Source organism: Microtus pennsylvanicus, chromosome 3 (genome assembly GCF_037038515.1).
Source record: "Microtus pennsylvanicus isolate mMicPen1 chromosome 3, mMicPen1.hap1, whole genome shotgun sequence".
Lineage (NCBI taxonomy): Eukaryota > Metazoa > Chordata > Mammalia > Rodentia > Cricetidae > Microtus > Microtus pennsylvanicus.
In genome coordinates this window covers 58,167,030-58,191,856 of record NC_134581.1, presented here as the reverse complement: position 1 = coordinate 58,191,856, position 24,827 = coordinate 58,167,030, and the positions used below count along the sequence as shown (strand labels likewise).

At 52.6% G+C, this 24,827-nt stretch overlaps 1 protein-coding gene across 1 annotated transcript in view; it reads right to left on the bottom strand.

Moving 5' to 3' along the window:
• The window catches only part of Coro2b (coronin 2B), a 113,360-nt gene extending 89,019 nt beyond the window's left edge, over positions 1 to 24,341 (bottom strand). Inside the window, exon 1 of the mRNA XM_075965579.1 lies at positions 23,605 to 24,341. Within this exon, the coding sequence (XP_075821694.1) occupies positions 23,605 to 23,619 (15 nt within the window). The 5' untranslated portion in view covers positions 23,620 to 24,341. The remainder of the gene's footprint in view (positions 1 to 23,604) is intronic.
• Between the last annotated feature and the right edge of the window lie 486 nt (positions 24,342 to 24,827).

The following is a 24,827-nucleotide window of genomic DNA, read 5'->3' as shown; positions in this document are numbered from 1 at the left end:
GAGAAAAGAAAACGGATAGAAAAAGTCCTTTTAAAAAGTTCTTTAAAAAGAAATAGAGTAGCCAGGTGTGGTGGCGCATGCCTTTAATTTTAGCACTTGAGAGGCAGAGGCAGGTAGATCTCTATTTGTTTGAGGCCAGCATGGTCTAGAGTGAGTTCTGGGACAGCCAAAGATAAACAGAGAAACCTTGCCTTAAAAAAAAATTAAAAATAAAAATAAAAGAAATAGTGTGCAAAAAAGCCACATAAAGATGGAAAATACACAGAGAGTCTGGATACTGTGTTATTGTGTTGTCTTTGAATTGTTTGACTGCTGAGGAAGGAGCAACAGCTGCTAAAAGGCATTTGATTACAAACCTATATATTTTGAAAATGCCTCGACTTCAAAACTTAAGTCAAAAGTTATGTTACTTTGGAGAAGAGGTTTTGCTTTTATTTTCACAGTAAATGAGAAGCTGTGGATTCATTCTGGGCTAAGAAAAATAGGGTTTGATCAAGGAAGACCCCTGAAAAATCTCCCATGGGAAAGGAGAGCCCAGATGATCCAATATTTCAGAGCACCTCTGGTACAGTTTCCTTTGAGTTCTACATCCAGAACAGCCTCAAGACTGCTGACTGAGATAATCCTGTCTCACAGAATACTCCAGTCAGGATTTGACCATAATCCTAAATTTTCTTTAGGTCCCCATAAAGATTATCAGTGCCCTGATCAGCAGGGAGTAGCCTAAAAAAAACTACATCCATATTCCCCAAAGGTGGATTATGGATGTTTGCTTTATTTAGAGTATTGGTTACAAGTTGTTGATAATGGTCAGGAAAAAAACCTAAACAAAAGAGATTAGATTCAGAGTTCTTGCTTTGAAAAAAAAATGGGAAATGCTGTTGGATAATGCTCTTGTATACTGTAAAGATTTGTCACTCATATTGGTTTAATAAAATACTGACTGACCAGGAAGGAAGTATAGGTGGGGCAACCAGACTAGGAGAATTCTGGGAAGAGGAAAAGCAGAGAGTCAGCCACCAGCCAGATACAGAGAAAGCACGATGAGAATGCCTTACTGAGAAAAGGTACCAAGCTACATGGCTAAACATAGATAAGAATTATGGTTTAATTTAAAGTTGCAAGAGCTATTTAATGATAAGTCTGAGCTAATAGGTCAAACAGTTTATAATTAATATAAGCTTCTGTGTGTTCCTTTGGGGACTGAACAGCTGCAGGACCAGGGGGACAGAAACATCCGTCTACAATCCAATCCTACTCTCTTCATTTACAGAGCATGCAATGAAGGTGTGAAGATCTGAGGCCACATTCAGAACTAGTGGAAGAGAAAGCAAGTCCTGGCTTGAACCCAGATGGCCCCATCCTGCCCAGTCCAGGGTACTTTCTGGACTGCCCCTACTGCTGGAACAGCTCAGTCCAGAGGGACCTGGGAGTATGCCAGTCTTAACAAACACCCGCTTCACCCCAACAGCTCTTGGTTCTCCAGCTCCACCCCAGATCCAGGACCCTCTGACTTTGTTTCCCATTATCATAGAAGCATGTGTGCTGAGAGCTGTTCCCACAAGCCATGCTCAGTGGCAGGGCCCAGTGCCTGCTCAGCTGAGTCGTCCAGAATGTGGACCGTTTCCCAGTCTCTTGCGAAGACAAACACGGCATTGTCCAAAGCGTTTCCTTTCTTTCCCCCTTGGGTTCTTTTCTCGGCTGCTTCTGTGGTGTGAAAGGGAAGGTGCCACCTGTCACCACTGGCTGTTAGTCAATGTCTCCTGAAGTTAGGGCTAAGGGCAGGCGGGGTCTCTGTTCTTTTTCTACTCTGATGTTGCCCCCATGCTGTGTTGACCCATCCCCCAAGCCTACACCTCACAGAATCTGAAATTCCTCAGCAGGACCTCAGAGTATTTTATTCGGCAAGGTGACAAACCATTTTGATAAGTGAAAGAAAATGTTATCTCCCTGAGATACCAGAGAGACCCGGAAGTAACAGCTACTCAGGACTAACTAGGAAGCAGACATAGGACTGGTATGTTCATCTGTTTTCCATTGCTATGATATAAAGAAAGGAGGTTTGGAAGCCCACGGTCGGGGGATTTGTCTAACACTGGACTTTGGAGCACCCCAGGAGCTCCGCTCTAATGAAGGCAACCAATGCTGACTACTTCCCAAAGGTTCTGCCGTAAACACCATTGCTAACTGCCTTTTCACCCCCTATTTTGGATATGGTTTTTTTGTGTGTGCACATTTGTGGTGTGTGTGTGTGTGTGCATATGTGGAGGCCAGAAGTTGACTCTTGGTCACCTTCTATCACCTCACCTCATTTTTTTGAGTTGGAGTCTTTCATTGAACCATGTGTATGGTGTGTGTGTGTGTGCGTGTGTGTGTGTGTGTGTGTATGTATGTATGTGTGTGTGTGTATACATATATAGGAAAATCATGTCTTACTATGTAGTCTTGGCTGGGCTGAAACTATATACCTGGACCAGGCTGACCTCAAAGCCACAGAGATTTGCCTGTCTGCCTCCAAGTGCTAGATTTAAAGGTGTGTGCTACCACTCCCAGCTTCTTGCAGATATTTTGATCTAACATCCTGAACTAGAACTGTGGAGCCCTCAATCTACTTGACCTGTCACTGAGTCCCCCCCGGGACATGGGGAGTCACCTTCCGCCCACCTCTAGATCCAGTCCACTGTCTCTTTGCATTTCAGCCTCAGTGTGCCTGGGATTCCTGAAGACATGGCTGTCCTCCTGACCCACGTAAACCCTAATACCCCACAGTGTTCACGTAACATTTAGATTTAAACATTGTTTATGTTTGTGTGTATGCATGGCGTATGTGTGGGCACACACACCACAGCACACATACGAAGATCAGAAGACAGAAGGGTTGGTTCTCTCCTTTCACCTTCACATGGGGTGCAGATGTCTCATTCAGGTAGGCATGTGGCAGGCGCCTTTACCCCCTGAACCATCTCACCGGTCCCTACCATTGGTTCTGCTTAGCATGACCATTTCCCACACTGTCATAACAGCCTTTCAGGGTTATCAGTGTGTGTGTGTGTGTGTGTGTGTGTGTGTGTGTGCGTGCACGCATGTGTGCATATATGTGTGCATGTGTCTGTGGAGGCCAGAGATGCCATTCCTCAGACACTGTCCACTTTGTTTTTTTGAGATTGGGCCTTTCACTGACATGGACCTTGCCAAGTAGGCCAGACTGGCCAAGGAGCCTCAGGGATCCTTCTGTTTCTTTTTCCCAGGCCTTTGACTACAAAGCACCATCATGTCTGGCTTGTGTGTGTGTCTAGGGAGGGGTGGATGTGAGGATCAGAACTCAGGCCCTGGTGGTTGTATGGCATAAACTTTACCAGCCCAGCCGTCTCCTCATCCCTTGGCATTGTAACTTTTAACAGCTGCAGAATGTTCCACGGATATATACTACTTAATGCACTCAGCCAGCCTCCTACTGTCAGGCCCCTTTTCGGCTTCCACTTTGGGGGCTGTATAAATAGGTCTGTGTTGAGCATCTTGATGCTCAGAGCCTTTCTCTGCGTTGAATTACTTCCTTTGGACACATTCCCAGAAGTGGGATTACTAGGTCACAGGATGTGGACATTTTTATGGCTTGTGATACATGTTGCCAAATTGCGCTCCAAAGGCAGACACCTCTTTAGTTTGTGTGTCTTTGATAATGGTTTATACAGTTTTGGACCACGTTGCCCCAGAACCCAGAATGACACTGGGCAGCTGGGACTTTGGACTTATTCTCTCTTTTGAGAAACGTCTTTCAAGTTGCTTAGTAGTCTCCTGACTATCAAGATAATACATGCGTGGCAGAGAATGGTGGCCAGAGCGGCAGTAGCCAGACAGAACAAAAGCACTGTGGGCCTTCCTTTCTCTCCTTGGAGTCTAAGAAGGGGGGGATTTCTGGTTGGGACTGAATTTACCAGGAAGTAAAAAGGTCGGTTTTAATCACAGCTTACACACAGGGAGGGCCTGATCCTGCCAGTGTCCCTGGGAAGGCCTGCACAGTCTAGCCACGTGGATTCCATATCTCCTTCCTTTAATAGTATGAAATCCCACTGAGGATTGGCAAGACTCTGGCAGGGATTATCTTCTGAGCAGACATCTTTGCCTTCACCAGCATGATACAGACTCACTCAGACACAAGCTTGGTCCATTCACAATGGAGCGATGGTTTGGGTCTGGGCAGGCCATGAAGAGCCAGGCCTATTTCCTAACCTTAGAGGCTAGTGCTGAACAGAAATCACAAGACATTCTGAGCAATGTTGGGGGCTCTGCAGTGACAGCCTTGAGCAGACATAGGGTGAGAAGGAATGGCTCAGGACTGCAGAGCGTTCACCGGACACACTCTGGTGTTAGGCGCTTTGCACACGTAAAACACACTGACTGCTCAAAACACTTCTGCCTATATTCTCCCTACTTTTTGATAAGGAAACAGGGGTTCAAAGCTTGTTCAGAACCTCAGGATTGGAACCCTACAACTTGACTCTCACATCTTTCTCTTTTGAAAGACTTCTGCCGCTACCTGGAGCAGACTTTTTCTCTGTTTCTGCCCCTGCCCTGCTCTGTCTACTTCCCTTTCCTCCCAGCATTCCTCATTGCGGTGTCTGGTGTCTGGCAGTTGCCTGGTCATCCCAGCAGCCTCACTCCCACACTGCCCTTGACTGTGACCTTGTTGACCACATTTATGTTTTCATTCCAGCGACTTACAAAAGACATTGTTTGGGGGGAGACTGGAAGGATGGGGTTCGGGACAGGCGATCTGTGAGTCCCCACCACACATCAGCCCACTTTCCCACAGCCCTAAGGCCCGGGCAGTAGCATCTCCTTCAACACAGCCAGGGATGATGCAGGCTCAGAGCAGGTGGAGAGTGGATACTCAGGAGTGCTCAAGCCCTAGGGTGGTAGGGGTGCAGATCCACAGAAGCCTTTGTTCTCCCCCACACCTGCATGCCACCTTGTTCCTCCTGATAGTGACACACACCCCAGGAATGCTACTGCCCCAAAGGGGTAGCTGGGAGGTATCCAGTCCCTTTTAATTAAAAATCAGCCAGCCTGCATCCTCCCTACTCATTCCTCTCCCTCTCTTTCTAAAAACCCACGATCAGCAGGGCAGTGAAAGGGAGGGGTGGGGCAGTGGAGAGATTGCTGGATCCGCATCTTTCTCTCCCCCCCCCATACACCCTGCTGCAACCAGGCTGGGGAGCTCAAGGGCTATGGGCCTGAGAACCCTGCAAAATGGAGGTCATTGGGGCTCCCTTTAATGTTCCCTCCTTCTCCAGGGTTCTGATTTTAGGTCACCCTCTTCCTCTGGGGACTGTCATGACTGCCATGAGAGGCAGCAGTGTCTGCACAGTCCCCAGGAACCGTATCAACAGTCACGCTCCAGGCTCAGGAGAAGGGGGACACTGACAAACCCTTTCACCAGCTGAACTAGCCCTCGGGAGAGAGAAGGACCCATACTGGAGGAGCTGTCCCCCAATGGCAGAGAACTAGTGTGTCCTTTGTGAGGTGCAGGCCTGGAACTGGGCTACAAGAGGGCCCTGGGGCATGAGTTAGCCAAGGGTCATCCTAGAAGTAGGAGAGACAGTCACTGCAAGGGAGCTACCTGGCGGAGGTAGCCAAGAGTCAAGGAACAACACTCATGTTAGGAAAGGAGCTGCAGAAAAAGTGGTACTTAAGCTCTTAAGAGTTTGGAGTGTTTTGTGTGTGTATACATGCATATGGACACATGCATGCACGTACATGCAAGCATGCATATGGGTATGCACATGTATATGTGTGGGGGTACATTACATATGTGCGTGGATATGTATGTGTATGCAAGCATACATATGTGCATGTGGGTTGTGTGTCTGTATATGCATGTGCATTTGTACTTTAGATGAAGGACTGCTTGTTTGTAGGTTGAAGAAATCTATGGCAGCAGCCATGGGATCAGCTAGAAGATTCTTCCTTCTGTGCGGTAGAGGGACATACCGCCATGGGCCATTCGTGGTTTGTCTCAGTGTCCTCTCCCCAGCCCTGTGTTCCTTCTCATGGGGGTCTGTCTCGGAAGCAGAGACAGCAAAAGCAGTTCACACAAAGAGACAGGCAAGGGACCCCCAACCCCCCGCCAGTCTCCAAGGACCTAGTTCATTAGGACGCATCCTCTGTTGCCATGGAGACCTGGGGCCCCCCAGAGCCTCGCTAATAGTCTCTGAATTCACTCAGGCCTGGAGCACAATTAGACAAGATGGATTTTTGAGTTGTGGCATAATGAGACCCGGATGTCCGGAAGGCATATGGCAGTCTCCCAGGGGAGGGCTGAGCCTAAGAGTGTACTGTTGTCACGGGGTCACCAGGGCCTGCCTCTCTAGGACCGGAGAACTGAGCTGCCCTGGGGAACACTTCTCCCTCAGAATTGTTCCAGAGCAGCCCTGCCTCAGTCTGGGCAAGAGGAGAGTAAAGAATAAGGCCCCTATTTATCCTACATGCTTCCTTTCCTGGGTAGGTGCTGTATTCTGTACCCTTTAGAGCAGTGGTTCTCATGGTGACCCCTTTGGGGGAGCTGTCCAACCCTTTCACAGGAGGTGCATATAAGATATTTCGTATAGCAGATATTTATATAACGATTCATAACAGTAGCAATGAAAATAACCTTAAGTCGAGAGTCATCACAGCGTGAGGCTTGTCCCGAAAGGTCGCAGCACAGGAAGGTTGAGAACCGCTGTTCTAATTCGGCATCGCAGGGCCAGGCACAGAGCGAACACAGCCTGAGCATCCCTTACCCCCTGCTCCAGGCCTCAGGCTCAGGCTAGGACAGTAAAGGTGAGACACATTCTAATACAACTATCTCACCCTGGAAGTGGCGTGAGGCCAGAGTTCAGAGAAGAAGCAAGCAGAAGGCTCCTTTGGGGCAGGTCATAAAAGACGAGATTAGGCGGCATCTCCAGTAGAAAGGGAGCAGAGAGCGATCGGACTGAGTTTGAGGCCAGCAGGAACAGAAGTTAAGGGGTGGCATGGCCAGAGACGGGAGGTACCCAATGTCCAGGTGAGTGGTCTGTGGAGAAGGATGCTGGCGGCACATCCCTGCTCTCCTTCCTGCTCCTCTAATCCAGTCAGGCCCTCCCTGGTGGACCCATGACATGGCTACCCTAACTTCAGTCCCCACCAGCTTCCCTAGAAGGAAATCCTCCCTTCAGGTTCCAGAAACCCTCCTCGGAACATGCTTCCTTCCGCAAAAGCTCCTCTTGGGCCTCACTCATCTCCACACAGACCTGTTTGTTCCCTCAGGAGCACCCAACAATGAGCCCACGGAGAGGGGAGAAAGAGCAGAAATGTCAGCTCTTGTCAAATTGGAGGACTGGGTGGAGTGGGTGTGTGTGTGCTCCAGAACGGGAAATGTGCGAGTCACCAGGTGCCCACCTCTCCAGGGCCCTAACCGGTTAGCTTCTGGAAGGTGGAACTTTCCAGAACTTGCCTCTGGACCGTGCAGAAGGGTAGGATGGTATGCCAAACCGGCAGACTTCCAGCCCTCACGCCTCCCACCTAGCCAGCTTGCACCTGGTGTGGGGCCTACCACAATGGCTCTGAAACTGGCCAGCTGCCTCTGAGAGCCGTGGGACAGGCTGTGCTGACTGGGAATGGGGAGCAGGGATGGGGACAGAAGCATAGCTGGAGTTTTTCCTGAGCCGGCTTCTCTCTGCCCGGCTTTTACCACAGTCACTCTGGTGACGCCGCTTAGCTCCATGGCAACAGGATGGTTTGTTTGTGAGGGCTTTTCCTTTTCTTTCCTTCGGAGATGGGAGGGAAGCAGCAATCTGGAGGTGTTATTGGCTAAAGGCAAATGTCCTAAGACATGTGACAGAATCTGGAGCCATCTCTGTCTGCTGTGTGACCTTGGCTATGTTACCTAGCCTCTCTGAGCCTCAGTGTGCCCCTTCACATGACAGGTCGTGTTTACAGGCTGTGGGCAGGGTGCTAGGAGACCCAGGTGGAGGGCTCCACGCAGGCTGTGGCAGGGTGAAAAATGGGGAAACCTCTTGCTTCTCACTCCACCCACCCCCACTCCCAGTGCTCCTGACAGATTTAAATTGCACAGTATCTCCACCACCTGAGTCCCCAAACCAGGCCAGCTCAGAAAGCCTGTGCCCAGAGGCCTAGCAAGCAGCAAACTCTTTCTTCCTGTCTCATCTCCTTGACCGAGAAGTTTGTGACTTAATTGCTCTTTGCGTTACTCAATTTGAACCAACAAGAGCTCCAATTCCCCACAGGGAAGAAAGAGAGAGATAGAGAGCTGCTTCTGTCCAAAAATACTAATGAGCAGAGGCTGGGAGACAAGAGAAGGCGACCTGAAAACATCTTGAACACAGCTGGCCCAGCAGGAACACATGGCCCAGTTTGAAGAATGCTCAGGACAGGAGAGGTGACAGGCGAAGCCACTGACTGGATCCATGGGCCACAGGTCAGCAAGTCTGGGCAAGTGATGCCAGGATTCCAAATGTTTGGGGGATACCCTGGATGTCACCTGGCAGTGTTCTTAGTCCCACTGAGTCCCCAGCATTCACGTTATCTCCTGATTGCATCTCTCTCCACAGCTGCGGCCTGACTTGTACCCTCAGGGCTCACCATGGCTGCTGGGTAAACATGGTGAGCTCCAGCCTCATCTCCCCCCCACCAGTCCTACCACAACTCTCAGTCAGTAGCCAGAGGAGAAAGCACTTCCTCCTCAGCCTCCTTTCTGACCCAGGCTTCTGGTATTACCCCCAGGGGCCATGTTACGTCTGTGGCGGGCAGGCGGGCCTTCCCAGCCTTCCAGCTGGCCACTCTCAGTCAGAGAGTCTTCAGATTTCCCATGCTCCACCCTTCTCTTTCTTTCTTCCACTCTCACCAAGGCTGCTCCGTCACTCTGGCCCTTGCCTGGCCATGTTTTCCTTAATGTCATTTACTTCCAACGAACGGGATGTTATTTGTGCTCAGTACAGCCTCCCCACCCTCCTGAGCCTGTCCTTGAGGGCAGGGACCTTTTCTGTTTTGATCACAGGGTAGATAGACACGTCCCATTTTCTGGAACATCTGCTGGTCCAACACACCCTTAGTGAGGAACGCTGCTGGCTCCAAGCTTGATTGTGTCGTTTCCCTTTCTAGACAGACCTCCACTACCGCCCACCCAGCCACCACCAGCCTTCCATCTTCCTGGCCACCAGGGCTCCTCGGTGCCCCACCCAGAGCCTGAGCAGGCCCCCTCTACGGGTCCCCTCAGTGCTCAGAGCTCCCACTCAGTGCTCGCTCACACATCTCCTCGTGTCTGTTTGGCTGCTCACTTCCCATACAAGAGTTCTGTTTCCTTAAAAGCTGGACGGGCCTGTCCCCTCTGTGTCCTCTGAGGCAGAGCGAAGGCTGGCATACAGCAGGTGCTCCCTGGGTGCAGGTTTGTGTGTAGCCTTGATTGCTCTGAGGAAGGCAGCTGTGATGAACTATACCGGGTACACAACCCACCCCGGGATCAGGCTCCACTCATGAGACTGAGCTTCAGCCCGGGAGTGTCCCAGAGACACCTGATGCAGCACCCCAGGGCAGACAGAGAGCTCTGGGCCCCTCTCATGAGTGGCAGCCAAGTTGACTCTGTCACACCGCCTGGCCTGGAGCCCCAGGCTTTCCCCTCTGAAGACTAGCCCAGCCCACTGTCAGGAGGAATTGCTACCTTACTTCTTGGTTTCCGCAGCTCCCTGGGGGATGTAAACCGGACAACAGATCCCCTTCCTGGGAGGAAATCCTGCCAGCATTCTCAGGGACAAGGGATGTGGAAGTCTACCTAAAGAAGGAAGAGGCCCTTTGTCCCAGCGGCTGAGGCAGGGTAGTGCCTGTGTCAAGGGGGCACACGCTCTGCCCTGACCCCATAGGCTCACCTGGGCTCTGGGCTTCCTTCAGTCCTTTTATTGGCTTTAAACCTTGCATAAATGGTACTTGGCACAGCACAATAAATCTTCCGTGTGCTTGGCCACACCGGAATCCTTCTGACCCTCCAAACACTCATAAGGAGCAGATAGAACTGAATTGGTAACTCCCTCCTTTCAAAATTGGAAACAAAGGCCCAGAGAGGTTAAGTAAATTGCCTATGGTCACTCAACATAGTAGAGGTAGAGTTCAGAATAGAAGGCAGGCTAAGATTCCAGTTACTGTTTGAAGTCACCAGGAAAGGCTTTCTGGAGCCTGGAAGGATGAGAGGATGCTCTGGCCTCTTTAGATTTCTTACTCCTTCCTCCAAAAGCTCAGCCTCTGCTTGGCTTAAAACCCAGACCAATCATACCATCGCTTGCCGAGACACCGGAAGCCGCCTTTCCCTGTGGCTTCTGCCCTGGAGGATATGTTCAATAAACATAGCTACTTTCTCATCTTCCTGTAAACATTCAGGCAGCACAAACAAACAGACCTGCTTTTGATCTACTGCAGCTAACTCAGAAACAGGGTGTCTCTCCCACGCAGGACTCCCCACCCCCAGCACTGCAGAGCCCCCAGGGTTTTGTGGGACTGGGGACGGCAGGAAACGGGCCCTTCCTGCTGAAGCTGCTCGTGGGGGTGTGATCCACAGTGAGCTGGAGTCCAGAGTTCAATCCCTGTCAGAAGCACCCCTCCCCACGGCCCGCCAGGAGGACAGAGTCTGCCATGTCTGCTGTTGTTGGGGACACTTCAGTCACCCCTGCAGGGATGCCAGATTCCCCCACAGAAAGGCACCACCCACAGAAGAACTATGCGAAGCTCAAACTCCCCAAGGGTGCCCTGCACCAGCTCCTTTTGTTTATTTATCCCAGCTTTTGACTTTTGTGGGGCATATTATTTTTGGATCTGGAATATTCAGAGGCTCCTGTTGCCAATGCGATTCGGGTTTTCAGATGGTTATTTCCTGTGCTCCCATCCAGCCCCACCCTGCATCCCAAGCTCAGGGCTGTCTGCTCCAGACTCCCTGGAATCCAGTATCCTTCTTCCATAGCTTCCCCCTCACTCAAACCAGTCCTTTCCATTCCAACAGACTTCTGGAAGAACGTGTGTGTGTGTGTGTGTGTGTGTGTTTTCTATGTCCGCTGACCTGTGCCACTGTCACCTCCAGCAAACCTTACTTAATCACACAGCAGTGCCTTGTTCCTCTCCCCTTCTCCTTGTGGCTCTCGGCCACCACCATCCGGGAACTTCTCCTATGGCATTCTCCTTCATCACATTGTCCCTAGAGAGCCATCTGCAGCTCCTGTGTCACCAGCTGTCTAAGGGCCACCGCTAGGCCTGGAAGGGATCTCTAGGAAGCACACTGCCACCCAGGTCACCTTCCTGAGATCCCTGAGATGCCAGGGGACAGGGAGGATCAATGACTGAACTGTTTGCAAAACTCTAAACAACTTTGAGCTGGTCACCGGAGGACCAAGAGAGAATCAAGCAACATCCGGGTGCAGGTCCACAAGGCAGCCCCAGACGCAGGGGTCAGACCCAGCCAAGTGAGCACCAGCTAGGGCTGAAATCATGGTAATGATGACAGGGAGTCACTGCTGGTCCTGCACTTCTAAGGTCCCAGTGCAGACCCCACACCTGCTCCCCCCATCCCAGATTTGGGTTCTCTGGAACACAAAGCAGTGTCCTAGAGAGGGTTGGTTTCTTCTGCCTATGCGTTCCCACATTTTCTATGTAACATGTATGTAGCATGCCCTAGCGCACAAACCCTACATGTGCAGAGTGATGGAGCAGTGGATGTTTGTACACATGTACACTCATGTCACTGCTATTGATCCAGAAGATTCTGTGTATGACCTCACACTCCCGGGCACCATCGAAATTGGGTTAGAATCACATCAGAGAAGAGCCCCGTTGCTGAATGAAGGAGGCAGAGGAGCACAACCAGTCAAGGCCCTGGCTGGGAAGACTCCTTCCCCATGTGTCATAGGAACCAGGGTACCTACCATACAGCAGTAAGCCCAGAACTCAAGAGAAGAATACCTTTTCTCAGGCCCAGGGCAGTGGGTAACAGGACTTGAACTTCGCCTCTCTGCCTGAAGCCTCCTGCGGTCCCCCCAGAATGAGGAAGGATAAGGTGTGTGAGGTGTGTGCATTAGAGGACACGCTCCGAAAGAGATGCAGCCTTCAGGGTCTGGCAGCTCGGGGAGGAGAGGAGGGTAAGCGAGGGCCACAGTGGGACACTGTGTGTCAAGTCACTCCTGAACCCAGCCTCACCAGATAATACTGCTCGAGGACAGCTGACGAACAGAGTCTTGGCAGGAGGGACTGGCCCAGGGTCACACAGGGAGTGAGGGCAGGATTCAGCAGGAGCCCCTGTACCCCACACGGCCTTGTCATGGTGGCTTTGGCTATGTCTTCCTGGAAGGAGACGGGCCTTACCCAGCTTCCTCTGCATCTACCATCTTAAGGTCTAGGATGGAGGACAGTGTCATGGAGTGGCCTGCTCAGAGCTATCCTCAGGAAAGCGGACAGGTGCTGGGAGTGTCTGCTTATTCTCTGTCTCCAGGGCAACACAGGAAGAGGCACGCCTTCCAGAAGTGCAACCGGGGTCATGGTCTACTTCTGTAAGCCTGGGAGTCCAGAGTCGCACGGCTCGGGCTCCTCCTTGCCTCCCTGCTCATCCTCCCACCCAGTAGCTCCCAGTTCTGGTCTGACCCACAGTGAACTAAATTTGTCCCCCTCCGACACTGCTGCTCACACCTCCCATCTGGAATGTCTTCTGCCCCACACCTGTCCTCACCTTGAGCATCCTTGAAGGTAGAGCCAGGCTTCCTCCTCCACACACTGCTCCACCTTTCCAGCCCGCTCCTAAGAGCACCGTAGTTCTGATTAGATCTCTCTATCTCTGTTCTCTACGACCTGCCTGACACCCTCTTCCCCAGCACCCCTGCAGCCATGCGTTCTTCTGAGTGGCCTGGTCTCCTTACAGAGACACAGAGCTACGGTTCAACCCTGTAGGTATTCCCAGGGCAGCCTAGTTTGCAAATCTTTGCAAGTGTGTTCTAACTGACCCCAGGCCTCTCTGTGTTTGCAGGGGGTAGGAAGGTGACCAGGTCAGAGCTGGCTAGAGAAGCTGGCTGTGTTTTCTCCTCCCCTCCCCTCCCCTCCCCTCCCCTTCCCTTCAGAACTGACTCAGTCATGGACACTGGCGCTCACCCTGCCTGGCTGTTCCCTCAAGGATCTCTGCTGACTTTTCAGTACTTCACGCCCCTGTTCTGAAGGCCAGGCCTAGAAAATGACAGTGGTTGAAAGGGTACCTTCCAAGGGACTTACAACATCTAAAGGCCCAAAGGGGTCCAGAGATGGAGCTCAGTGGACAGAGTGCTTACCCGGCATGAACAAGGCTCTGGGTTTGATCCCCAGAAATGCATTTAAACAACAACAACAACAACAAAATAAAAGCACAGCATGGTGGCGCATACCTATAACCCCAGTGCTGGGAGGTGAAGGTAGGAGGGTCAGGAGTTCAAGGTTATCCTGGGGATGTATAGTAGATTCAAGGCTAACTTGGACTTCACGAAACCCTGTCTTAAATCAACAACAAAAACTAGACGTCCCAAAGGGACTGAACTCTAAAGTTGGTCTAAGCTGGAGGCTGGAGAAGGCACATCCAGAAAAGAAGGGCCAGGGTACCATCCATTAGCTACCATCCACAGCCAGGCCGTGGTCCTTAATGCTTCTGTAGATGCCTGAGGCTATGCAGCCAGCATCCCAACGTTTTTCCTTCTACCCCTCCCTACTACATGAACTAGGGTGTTCACAGTTTTATGCACCTTCCTGGAGACTCAGCTGCCCCAACTGAAAACTGTGGATCAGCGTAGAGTTGTGGGGTGCATGAGGTAGTAGCCCCATAGTGCACAGCAGAGGGGCAGGCCTGGGGGACCATTTCTTCCCACTCTTTTACCGAAAACCAAGGCCCACACAGTCCCAGTTCCAAGCAGCTCCAGCAAGATGGTCCTCCCTGGCCCCACAGGGGTAGCTTTGTTCCCATTCCTTCCCCTCCCCCATCTTCTCTTTCTCTCACTCAAATCAGAGTTTCAGCCATAACTTGGCTGAGAATCTCCTCAGGCTGGTGATAGGGGCTGGCCAGAGGGAAGCTCTTAGCAACCCAGGCTCCCAACCCAGGGCCTCAATGATAAAAGGAGGGAGAGCTGGCCAGAGCCCAGTGCACCAGGAAGAGTGCTTCCAACAGGGACAGCAGAGGCCACAGTGACAGCCCGGCATGTACAGCTGGCAGCTGCCAGGCCTCCATAATTCCAGGCTGTTGGTAGAGAAGTGCTCCTCCTAGCTCTGCCACAACCAGAACCAGGCCTCACGACAGAGAACTCTTGACTAGTCCCCTGGGGAACCAAGCCTCTCCACTCAGGGGGCCCCCTCCAATTCAGGCCGAGTTCTCTAAGTCTCAAGATTCTGGAACTTTCCACATTCAATCAGTCCTTGAACTGTTAGCATCAGGCAAACAGAAGAAGCTGAGAAACTCCTGCTTAACTGAAGCTTACTAATCGGAGGACAGGGACATTGATCCCCAGAGCTATATTCTCCCCTAGGTCCCCTCAAGCAAAGCTTCTGGGTGATGAAGGTGGGTAACATCCCTATCTGCCTTCAGTGACCCTCTGGCTCCTAAAGACCTTGGCTCTCCAGCCATGAGAGTTGAGCCCCGGCAGCAGCAGTTGGTCAGTGTCTTGGGTTTCCTCCGGTCTTGTTCCAGGGACATCACACACCCTTGCTAAAGCACATGGCCCTTGGAAGACGCTGTGAGAGATGCCGAGAGGGACAAGCCTGAGACCTCAGCAGGCTCACAGTCAAGACAGGGAGCCAGAGCGAATGCTCAGAAGTCAGCATGCTGCTGGGGGTGTAGTCCAGTGTGTAGGGTACTTGCCTAGCATTCACGAAGACTTGGTTTCAGCTCCTAGCACTGTGTAAACCGGGTGTGGGAGTGGATGCTGGTAATCCTAACAGTTCAAGAGGCAGAGGCAGAATCAAGAGTTCAAAGTCATCCCTAGCTATGCAGTGAGTTTGAGGCTAACCCTGAAATCATGTCTTAAAAAATTAAAGAAAGAAAGAAAAGAAAAGGAGAAATTAGCAGCACACACCACATGTGGGGCTCTACCTTCTGCCTGGGATACTGAACTCCAAGCATCTTAGAGCTCCAAGGGCTGAGAAATTCACGTGCTCCAGGATTCTGAAAGAAAGGGCTAGCTCAGGCCCCAAAGTAATCTCAACCCATAATAACTTGGGTTTGTTCCCAGAGACCATTATAACAGGAAAGAAGACACAGGATCTTTGGAAGACGACAATAAAGTCCTCAGATCTGCAGAAATCCCCTTCTCCACAAGCCCGACTTTCACCGGGGAGTCCATAAAGGGGACTTTCATGTGGTCAGCAGAGAAACACAAGAGGAAGACTCAGGAGTGAGGTCCTTCTGCCCCCTTTCTTCCCTGTAGCTTTCTCATGTCCCAGCAATCCCAGCAGCTTCCGGATCCCAACTCCACTGCAAACACTCCACTGACCGAGCCATCTCTTCACAGACACATAACACAGTTGTCTCACAGGCATTCTGCATGCCCCAAGCATATTGAAGCAGCACAAATCGACCAAACAGGGAGAAAGAACAACAGCTTCTCGTCTGCACGGAGCAGGAACAGGGACTGTTTGGAAGAGCTTCCTTTCCGCCCACAGATAATGAATCAGTTCTGGTCAGGACTGCAGTAGGGGAGCAGAGAGTTAGCTGTGGCGTGAGATTGCTTAGCTCTGCAGACTGTGAGATACTGGCATGTGGGGAGGGGACACAAAAAACCCAACACACGATAGATCATCTCCTATGACATCTGCAGAGCAGGTAACTTACATGTTACAGAGAGAGAATACTCAAAGAGAATGGCACTTAGAGATGGAGGACCTAGCCCAACACCTCACAGAAGCAAAGACAAGACCTGGGTCTTCTGTCTCACGCTCTCTTCTCTAGCCATGCTCTGGGCTTGGCGCCGCCTTGCCTGACAGTAGTGATACTAAATGCCCTGGAGTCGGGCTGAGCCAAGGACTTGCTGTGTGTCCTTAGCTAGCTCTCTCTCTTCACTGGTGTCAGTTTCTGCAACTATAGGAAGAAGATTAATAATAGCACAGACCTCAAAGGTTTCCATAAAGATTAATAAACGAAGAATGAAAACTGATTTCAGGCAGTGCTGGGACTGGAACCCAGCCCCTGTCACTGCTGGGCAAGTGCTCCATCAGTGAGCTATACCCTTGGACCCTCTTAAAATACTTTTAGTGTGAGCGAGGGTGACACCTCAGTCTGTAAGATGCTTGCCTTGCAAACATGAAGTCTTGGGTTGGATCCCAGTGTGGTGGCACACTGTTTTAATTTAATCCCTCTGCTAGGGAGGTAGAGATGGAAGGGTCACTGGGCCTTGCTGGCTAGCTAGATGCGAATCAGTGAGCTCCAGGCCAGTCCACCATGTGCATGTTCTGTCTGTCTGTCTGTCTGTCTGTCTGTCTCTGTCTCTGTCTCTCTGTCTCTCTGTCTCTCTCTCACACACACACACACACACACACACACGCACACACGCACATGTGCACGCACTAGACATATCCTAGGCACTTTGGGAGTGTTAGCTACCTCTCTTACTGTTGCTGGGTCTGTGAGTCACTTGAAAATTAGAATCTATACCCAGAGAAAATCTGAGAGCTGTTTCCTAACACAGTAGCACTCATGAGCAAATGGAAGGGACAGACAGGACCATTTCTAACGCTCCAACGTTTCTGTGGGGTCCACAGGTTCAGGGAGCTTGATCCTATGACCATGAGCTTCCCGGGAGTTAACTCTGAACCTGAGGTCTCTTGGAACCTTCCTCAGTGGGAATTTTCTTTTGCCTTTGTCTCTGTGTGGCCAGAGCCTCCCTGGGTGTGAGCCCTCGTCCTCACAAGTTTCAGTGCGGTTAAGCCTGTGGCGTGTGTGCTGTGTCTAGCTCCTACCTGCTTGATACTCCAGCTGTAGGGATGCTCAGCTGCAGAGCAGTGGCCTTCGAACAGCTGCAGACATTTCCCTATAGGTCCACTTGAAAGTCAAAGGCCCAATCTGGATAATAAGAAAAGCTGAACGACCACAAACTGTCATGACTGAGCTCCCTGGAGATGGAAGGCAGGGAGTTCTCTGCCAAAGCCAACTCGCCTTTTTCCAGAGCTCATCTGGAAACAGATGATCTCACTTTGCAGCCTGGGCCAGTGTGACCACTGCCCTCCTTGGAGTCCAAGAAGGCTCTAGGGATATAGCCAGTGTGACTGACCATGCCATGGTCCACATGCCCTGGTCAGGCTGGGGCCACTCTCCCAGTGTCGACTCTTGGGTGGGGGAGGGAAGGAAGCCATGGCTAGGAGGCCCACATCTTGGCCGTCCTCCACTCTGCCTGACTGCAGACCACTTTGAGGGCTGGATTTGTCATCTGGAAAGCGGGGAGAAGCAAAGCATCCTGCTGCACGTCTTCCTAGATGAAACGATCTGATCCCCATATTTCACACTCCTCCCTGCAGTGCACGCGCAAAGTCACCAGCCATATTAGAGTCCGGATCCAGACATCTGCCCATCCTGACCCTTGCGCCTCTCGGCCAGCCCCAGGTGACCCCCGTTTCACCTGCTACCTTCTTTTCATTATTAACACAGTTCATGCCACTTCCTGACCCCTCCTAGAGGGGGCAGGGCAGAATGGAGGCTGCTCCAGGGCCCCCGAAGCTGCTGATTTCATAGCCTCTGGGATGGTAGTTAACTTTCTTCCTTCCTGCTGTACTAACGCTCACTGCCAGCCAGGTGGTAAGTACTTCACAAGGACAGGCTTCCTCAGGTTAGCAATAATCGTTCCTGTCACCAGTCTCAACTACTAGAGGGGAAGCGTTTTCCGGGAGCGAAGGTAGCTTGCCCAGGAATGCAGAACAAGTAAAGGAGAGAGACCATCTCTCTGACCTCAGAGCCTGCATTCTTCTCCATGCCACCGGCATCCCTCATCAGCAGGAACCATCTGGAAGGGCAGGCCACCTCCGGATGGGGCTCAGGCCTGAACCAAAGTCTTCAGTCTCAGTGTCAGGGGAAGGGAGATGAATGTGCAGATGACACTGGCTGTTATGACCCGGCAGGCAGCAGAGTCCAAGGAGCCTCGAGTCAGAAACCATGTGCTGACACAGACAGTACACTCACCTTCCGGTTCCACACGGTCTATACGTTCACATGTACCCAGGCCACACACTTGGTACCACCGGGATGATGGTTAATGTTGAAGGATGGTAACTATCAAGATGAGACTGGAAAGGCTGAGCTTGCAAGCCAGATCCGGGCTTGCGGCTGCCTCTGACCCACATCAGCTCTGCGACTAGGGTGTGGTGACCTCTCCACCCTCAAGGCTCTGTTTACTCATCCTTAAACCTAGGCGACTCTCCAGTGCAGAAGGCATAAGGATTCAGGGCTGTAGCTCATGCAAACACTCTGTAAACTGAGTCCCCAGCAAACCCCACAGCTTCCTTAATTAATTAGAATGAAGGACCAGGCCAGAAACTGATTACCAAGTCCCTCCAGGGGCCTCTTCAGGGGTGAGAGAAAGAGGGAAGGGCTAGTGGCAGATCCCCCTCCCCCACTCTTTCGTGCCCCTGAGCAGCTGGTGCCACTCCAGATCCACAAAAGGAGGCTCATTCTAAACAGCTCCTTCTCATGTGGCAGCCACTGGCTTTGCATCTGTCCTGTCCTGGCAAGGCCTGCCTACCCTGTGCCAGCTGCTCCCAGCTGCCCTGGCTCCAGGCTGTTCTGAAGCTGGGGCCTGGGTCCCCAGAGGCCACCTAGTAAGCTCAGGGCAGCCAGTATAGCTACTCTCAGAAGGGGGAAGGAGCAGTGCTGGGCACACGGGAGCCTGCCCATTCCCTCATCTTCTGGACAGCACAACAAGCTCTGTGGGCCAGGCAGATGCAAATCCGTCACTAGCTGCCCTGGTGCCAGGAGCCGAGACTCTACTGGCAGAGGTGGCTGCAGCGGTGCTGGCTGGGGCTGTGTCTGCTCCAGTTTGCTGGACTGCCCAAGAGCAGTGGAAAAACTCACTCCATCCCTGAGACTCCAGTCCTGATGCTGCCAGGCCAGGGGCCCTGCCAGCAGCCATGCTCCTAACTGGCAAAGCTCAGGTCTGCACTGACTTCACAGCCCTTCCCTAACGTCTCTGTCTCTAAGAGTGACCACAGGTGCCAGGGATGAAGTCTCCCGTTCAAGAACACAGGGTCTCTGGACCTAGTATGAACAAAGAATCTAACAGCTTTTCTAGAGAATGTATTTTACCACCCTGAGGCAGAGAGCGGAAGGCAGAAGAAAGGAAGGAAGGAGGAAGGGAGGGACGGAGGGAGGGAGGGAGGGAGGGAGGGAGGGAGGGAGGGAGGGAGGGAGGGAGGGAGAGAAGAAGGAAGGAGCCTGCATTTATTGAGTGCTTACAGCATGCAGGCAGGATTGACTGCTCCTGACTGCTACCCACGCAGGCTCCAGATCTAACTTGAGACTCTGTTCCATCCCTTCTTCCAACTCTGTTCTTCTGAGGGTAGGGGCTGTAGCTGGTGTTTTCTGTGTCCCTGGTAACTAGCCATGGCCTGGTCGGTCCAGGCAGGTATTCTGAGCCTGAGGCCTGAGTGCATGCTAAATGGTTGAGCCACACACCTTCCTGCCCCAGAGTACCAGATACCTGGAAGCAGGACAGGAGGCAAGAGAAGGCAGGAGGGCCTGTGGGATGGAGAGCTGGGTCCTCTCTGGCACTTCAGGGCCATTGGACTGGGTTTGTGACCTGCAGCTCACACCCCATTCCCAGTCAGAAGTAGGCAGAAGAGAGGACGTAGGGATGGGCTGCTGGGACCCAGGCCATCCTGATGGTGAGACTCCATCACTACCTTAGCACACATGCGTGCATGCACTCCCACACCCTGGAGGAAGAGGAGGTGGTCCAGCAAAGACAGATCCAGATCCCAGCAGCGCAAACATGGAATGCTGAGTGTGGAGGGTGACTAGAATCCAGCTCAACACTTCCATTCAGGCTGCCTGCGGTCCCCTTTGCGGAGTAACTCCACAAGGAGAGAGGCCATTCAGGATCTGAAAGGCCAGCTTTCAGCCCTTTAGCCCTGGGCTGCCCATGGCCGGAGCAGGTCATGACCTGTGCTCCCAGGATCTCGGGTCCCTCATTTTTCGAGGAAAGCGTAGGATGTTTGACGTCTCCAACATTTTGTTCTCCTCTGGTGATTCCACAGATGTCCAGGAGGCATCTGTTGTTTGCCAAACTCTGATTCCTGGGCAGGGCCATGCCATCCTCGGCCCCTTCACTTTCAGTGGCAGCCAGGGGCTCCTGTAAACAGGCTGAGGCTACGATTAAGGCAGGAGGGAAAAGGCTGACCCACAAAGAAAGGCACGGATGTGGTGACAATCCTAACCCCTTTCCTGGAATCACCGTTCAGATAGGAGGTGGATGCCGTAGAGGGTCACCTCTGCTCATACGCTCACCTCTAGGTCCTGCTCATGGACAGCTGGTTCCTGCCACATGGGGTGATCTCCAAGTTAGTCTCAGAGCCCCAAAACACTATACTCACAAGCCTCTAACTCCACACGGCATATAGGAAAATAGACAAGACCAGCCGGTGGAAGAGACCCTTCATAGACCTACAAACCCACCTCCACTCTTATCTCAGTCAAGAGCCAGGTAAGGGATCAGGCCAGAGGGACTGATCAGTGAGACGCCTACGTGCAGTGCACAGACTTTTCTTCCAGCCCAGGAACTTATACTTTGCACACAGTTCCGCTTTCTATGCTCTGATCTTCCATCTTACAGCAGTGCAGATGTTGCAAGGTAGGGGAGCAATACCGGCACAGCACATGTGAAGGACTGAATCGAGATCAAACACTGGGAAGGGCAGGCATGAACACCTGAGTGTGACTGTGGTCTGGAGCTCCTGTCACCAGGAAACAGCCTCTGAGCTGTCCCCCAAGGGCTTGGTTTTTTTTGAGGCACAAGCAGAGGTGGGGCCTTGACCAGGTGTTTACAGGCTGGGAAGCTGCACCTGGTCCTTCCCTCTACTACATTTCTTCTTTGCCCCCCTCCCATTCCATAAAGAAATTAGGGTAGTTTGCTAAAACACACTCAGTCGAGCTGAACATCATAACAAAGATGCTCTAACATGCCACCAGCCTAGAAGGCCACAGCATGGCTGTGTCACTATTGGTACAGGTGTCAATTAGAGCAGGTATCCCCCCAACAGCTCCCCAGGCTTTTGATACAGTGGCTCCCCAAAGGAGGGGGCTTGGAAACATCAGAAAGACAGAGTGGTAAGTGGGAAACTGAGGCTCAGCTCCAGTTAGGAAGTGCCACTGACAGTCTAGCGACTTACTGCCTGCTTTTGTCCTCTCTACTTGCCATGTCCTTCTGAGAGCTCAGAACCTGTGACCTCCACCAAGCACTAGCCCAGAGGACTCTGCCAGGGATATGGAGGGACACTGTGACTCTTTACCTGGATCAGGATAACCAGGGATCACCTCTAGTCACTCTCTCCCTACAGTGACCCCGTCTCCCACATTCTCTGCTGGATCCCCCTTTTCAGTCTGTGAGTAACTGGACCACCCCCAGATGACAGAATCCCAAGTGCTCCTTTCCAGCAAAGAGGATGTGGCTCACTGGAACCAGCTCTTGCTAGAGGCCTGAGGAAAGAACTGATCCAAGGTCATATTGCCAGTGAGTGGCCAACCTAGGACTAGAGGCTACGCCTTCTAACTCTCGGGCCGTGTTCAGCAGGCCTCCCTGCGCTGTGCAGGGCTGGGACAGAGAGAAGACAGGGTTAAAGTGGGGATTTTATTTAATCCTCTGATCTGGCTTAAACCAAAGCCACACTGGTTTGAGCAGGAGACAAGAGAGACACAGAAGGACTTGCTGGGGGCTGGGCAGGGAGGTGTCAAGTGTTAGAAAATAATCCTTATGCACCTAAAGGCAAGATCTGACAGTGGGCTAAGAGGTCCCCACGTTATCTTCCTGTTCCATTCCTGCCCAGGGTGCAGGCACCCAGACAGTGTCTCTCTGCCATGAAAGTCTCGTAGTCCCAGGAGGTTCAATAGTTCAGAGCAATAGGAAGCTCTCCAACTTGGGGACTCAGACAGACTTGAGGGCAAATCCCAATCCTGCCATATATTTGCCCTGTGACCTTAGGTGAGCCACCTCACCTCTCTGAGCCTCTGCTTCTTCCTCGGTTAAGTAGTTTCAGACACAGGGGAGTAAAGTTATCTGAACTATGTACATAGACAGGAGAGGCTGTCGAGTCAATCCTCGGTGCTATAGTTACCAGCCCAGCGCTTATGCCCCCACCCAGGCCCGTGTATTACTCTTCAGCCCCCACCTGCCTGCCACTTTGGCACACACAACCTCAATAACAAGCCCTTGGCCTTACGGCAATTGTGTTAATTTTAAAATGGCAAGCATCCTACCACTTGATACAGAAGCTTGACAGAGGCACCCCCAGTCCTTAGATTCACGTTCTCATAATGCTCCCAAGTTCCAGCACTGAGGGGTTGACTAGGTCTGACATAGGGTCCAAGCCGGGGAGAGCGTGTCACTAGGGTATGTGGCTTCTTAGAAGGATCTAGAATGGACACCCCACGTCTGACTCAGGCCACAGCAGGCGGCCGGTCTTGCTTGGCTTCCTCCTTTCCAGCTGGCCTGAAGTGTATGGATGGTTAAGTGCACGGCCAAAGCCAAGGGCAAGCCCACCGCCAGGATGTGAAGTCTGAACTGGGACAGAGCCTGGGAAGAGTACAGTTCATTGTCTTCACTAGTTTGTCCATCACCACCAAGGCCCATCTTATCACTCTCGGGTCGCACAAGAGGAAACCGAAGCCCAGAGAAGGCCTAACCCTCTCTGTAGAGATGAGGTCAAGTCTGTCTTAGCCTCTGGGCTCATCCCACTGACCCAACCGGCTTTCCTCTTAACTCCGTCCTTCCTATGACAAAGAAGACATTCCACAAAGTTCTTTAACAAACCCTGTTTCCCGTGACGAGCTCCAAAACTTCCTTCAAAGGGCAGGCCGGGATGCCTACCTTCTCTTCCCTGATACACTCCTGCCCTCCCACCCAGATGCAGCAGAACGTTCCCTATCCGTGGCAGCTACCCAGGGATCTTGCAGCGCCTCCACGGGGTAGCTTTGGAGTGGGGCACGGGCTCCTGGGGTACACAGCAGATGAGGGCAGGTGGGGTGCAGCTCCCCTTGCGAGCCTGGCCAGCCTATTCCTACATCATCAGCATGTGGGCCCTCAGTCCTCACGCGTGACACTGAGGGACAGACATCCAGTGCGCCCGCCAGCCCGAAGCAGTTCTCCAGGGGTTAAAACTGCAGCATCTTCCACAAGGGTTAAAAATGCAGTCCCTGGGCGCGCAGGGATGTGGTCCACACGGCCCAGGGCATCGGCGAAGGAGCATCCCCTCCCAGCATCCTGCAGTTCCCCCAGGGGCTGAGCGACTCCTGGGAGCCAGAGCGTGCGCGGGATCCCTTCCTGCGCCCCTCAGCCGGGGCCACGGGGGCTGCAGCGTCCGCGGGTCCCCAGCACGGCGATGATCTGCGCTGCTTACCTTTGTGACAGTCATGCAGAAAGCGGGCGGCGGGGCCGGGCGCGGGCGGTGGCGGGCGGCTGGGCCGAGCTGGGGACCGCGCGCTCGGGAGGCCGCTGGCTGATGTCAGCCGCGGCCGAGCATCTATAATAGATGAGGCCGCCGCGCCGCAGGAAGGCGAGGCAGGAAGAAAGGCGGGCGGCGGGCCGCGCGGGGGGCGGGGAGGACCGACCGGGGACTCGCTACAAAGAGAAGGCGGAGGCAGAGGCGGGGGTGCAGTCCGGACGCCTGGCGGTCCCCAGCTCCGCGCGTCCAGGCGCGGCCCCCTCGGACTCCTGGCACCTGCAGCCTGGTGGGCGTGGGCGGCAACCCGGCCCTCGGTGCCGCGTTGGCTCCGGACGCTGGGTGAAGTCACACGCTGGACGGGCGAGGCGCACGGCCGAGATGCCTTCCCAGGTCGGGTCGCCCCCTGGAGGTTCCGAAAGTCCACCCGCTGCAACACCAGTTCAGAGTTGCTAGGAGGGTTGGTGGAAGCACTCCTTTGGATTTAAGTCCTCAGAGATGAGTTCGCCCCAAGGCCAACGTGGTCCACGTTACATAGGAAGAGACAGGACCTGAGTGGAAAGTGACTTGGTCAGGGGCATAGGGCCAGGCTGGTCCACCAGACTCGCCTGCAGCTCTCCACTTGGTGGCAAGCTTCTTAGAAGCCCCCTTGGCAGACCCTGTGTTCTACAGTTAGGGACACCCAGGGAGCCCTCTAGAGGAGGGACAGGGCCGACCCTCCTCAGAAGTGTCCACAGCACTGTTTGGGGAGACGACAGGTGCCGCTGTGCTGCGCGAATCCGGGTCAGGTCACCTGCACTCTTCAGGCGCTGCAGGAATTTGAAGTACAATTGCCTGAATATATATGGCCATGCAACTAGGTAGGCAGAACCGGTTTAAACAGGTAAGAAGAGGGAGGAGGAAGCAAGTTTTTGGGGCACTTCTCTCGGGGTTCTGAAGTGTGCCACCTGCTCCCAGAGTTTTTTCTCTTCACGGGAACAGCCAGACTCAGGCCACATGTGAGCCACCACCTGCCCTGGAGGTACAGGAACAGGGAAGTGAGATGCTTGCCCCAGCCCCCAGCTGTGCTTCTAGACTAGTACTATAGTTACATAGTGACCAACATCAGTGAAGGGTTTTGCCGTAGATCCTGAGTTGTTTTTATTTACATGCTTTTGGGTTTTTTGTTTTGTTGGCTTTTC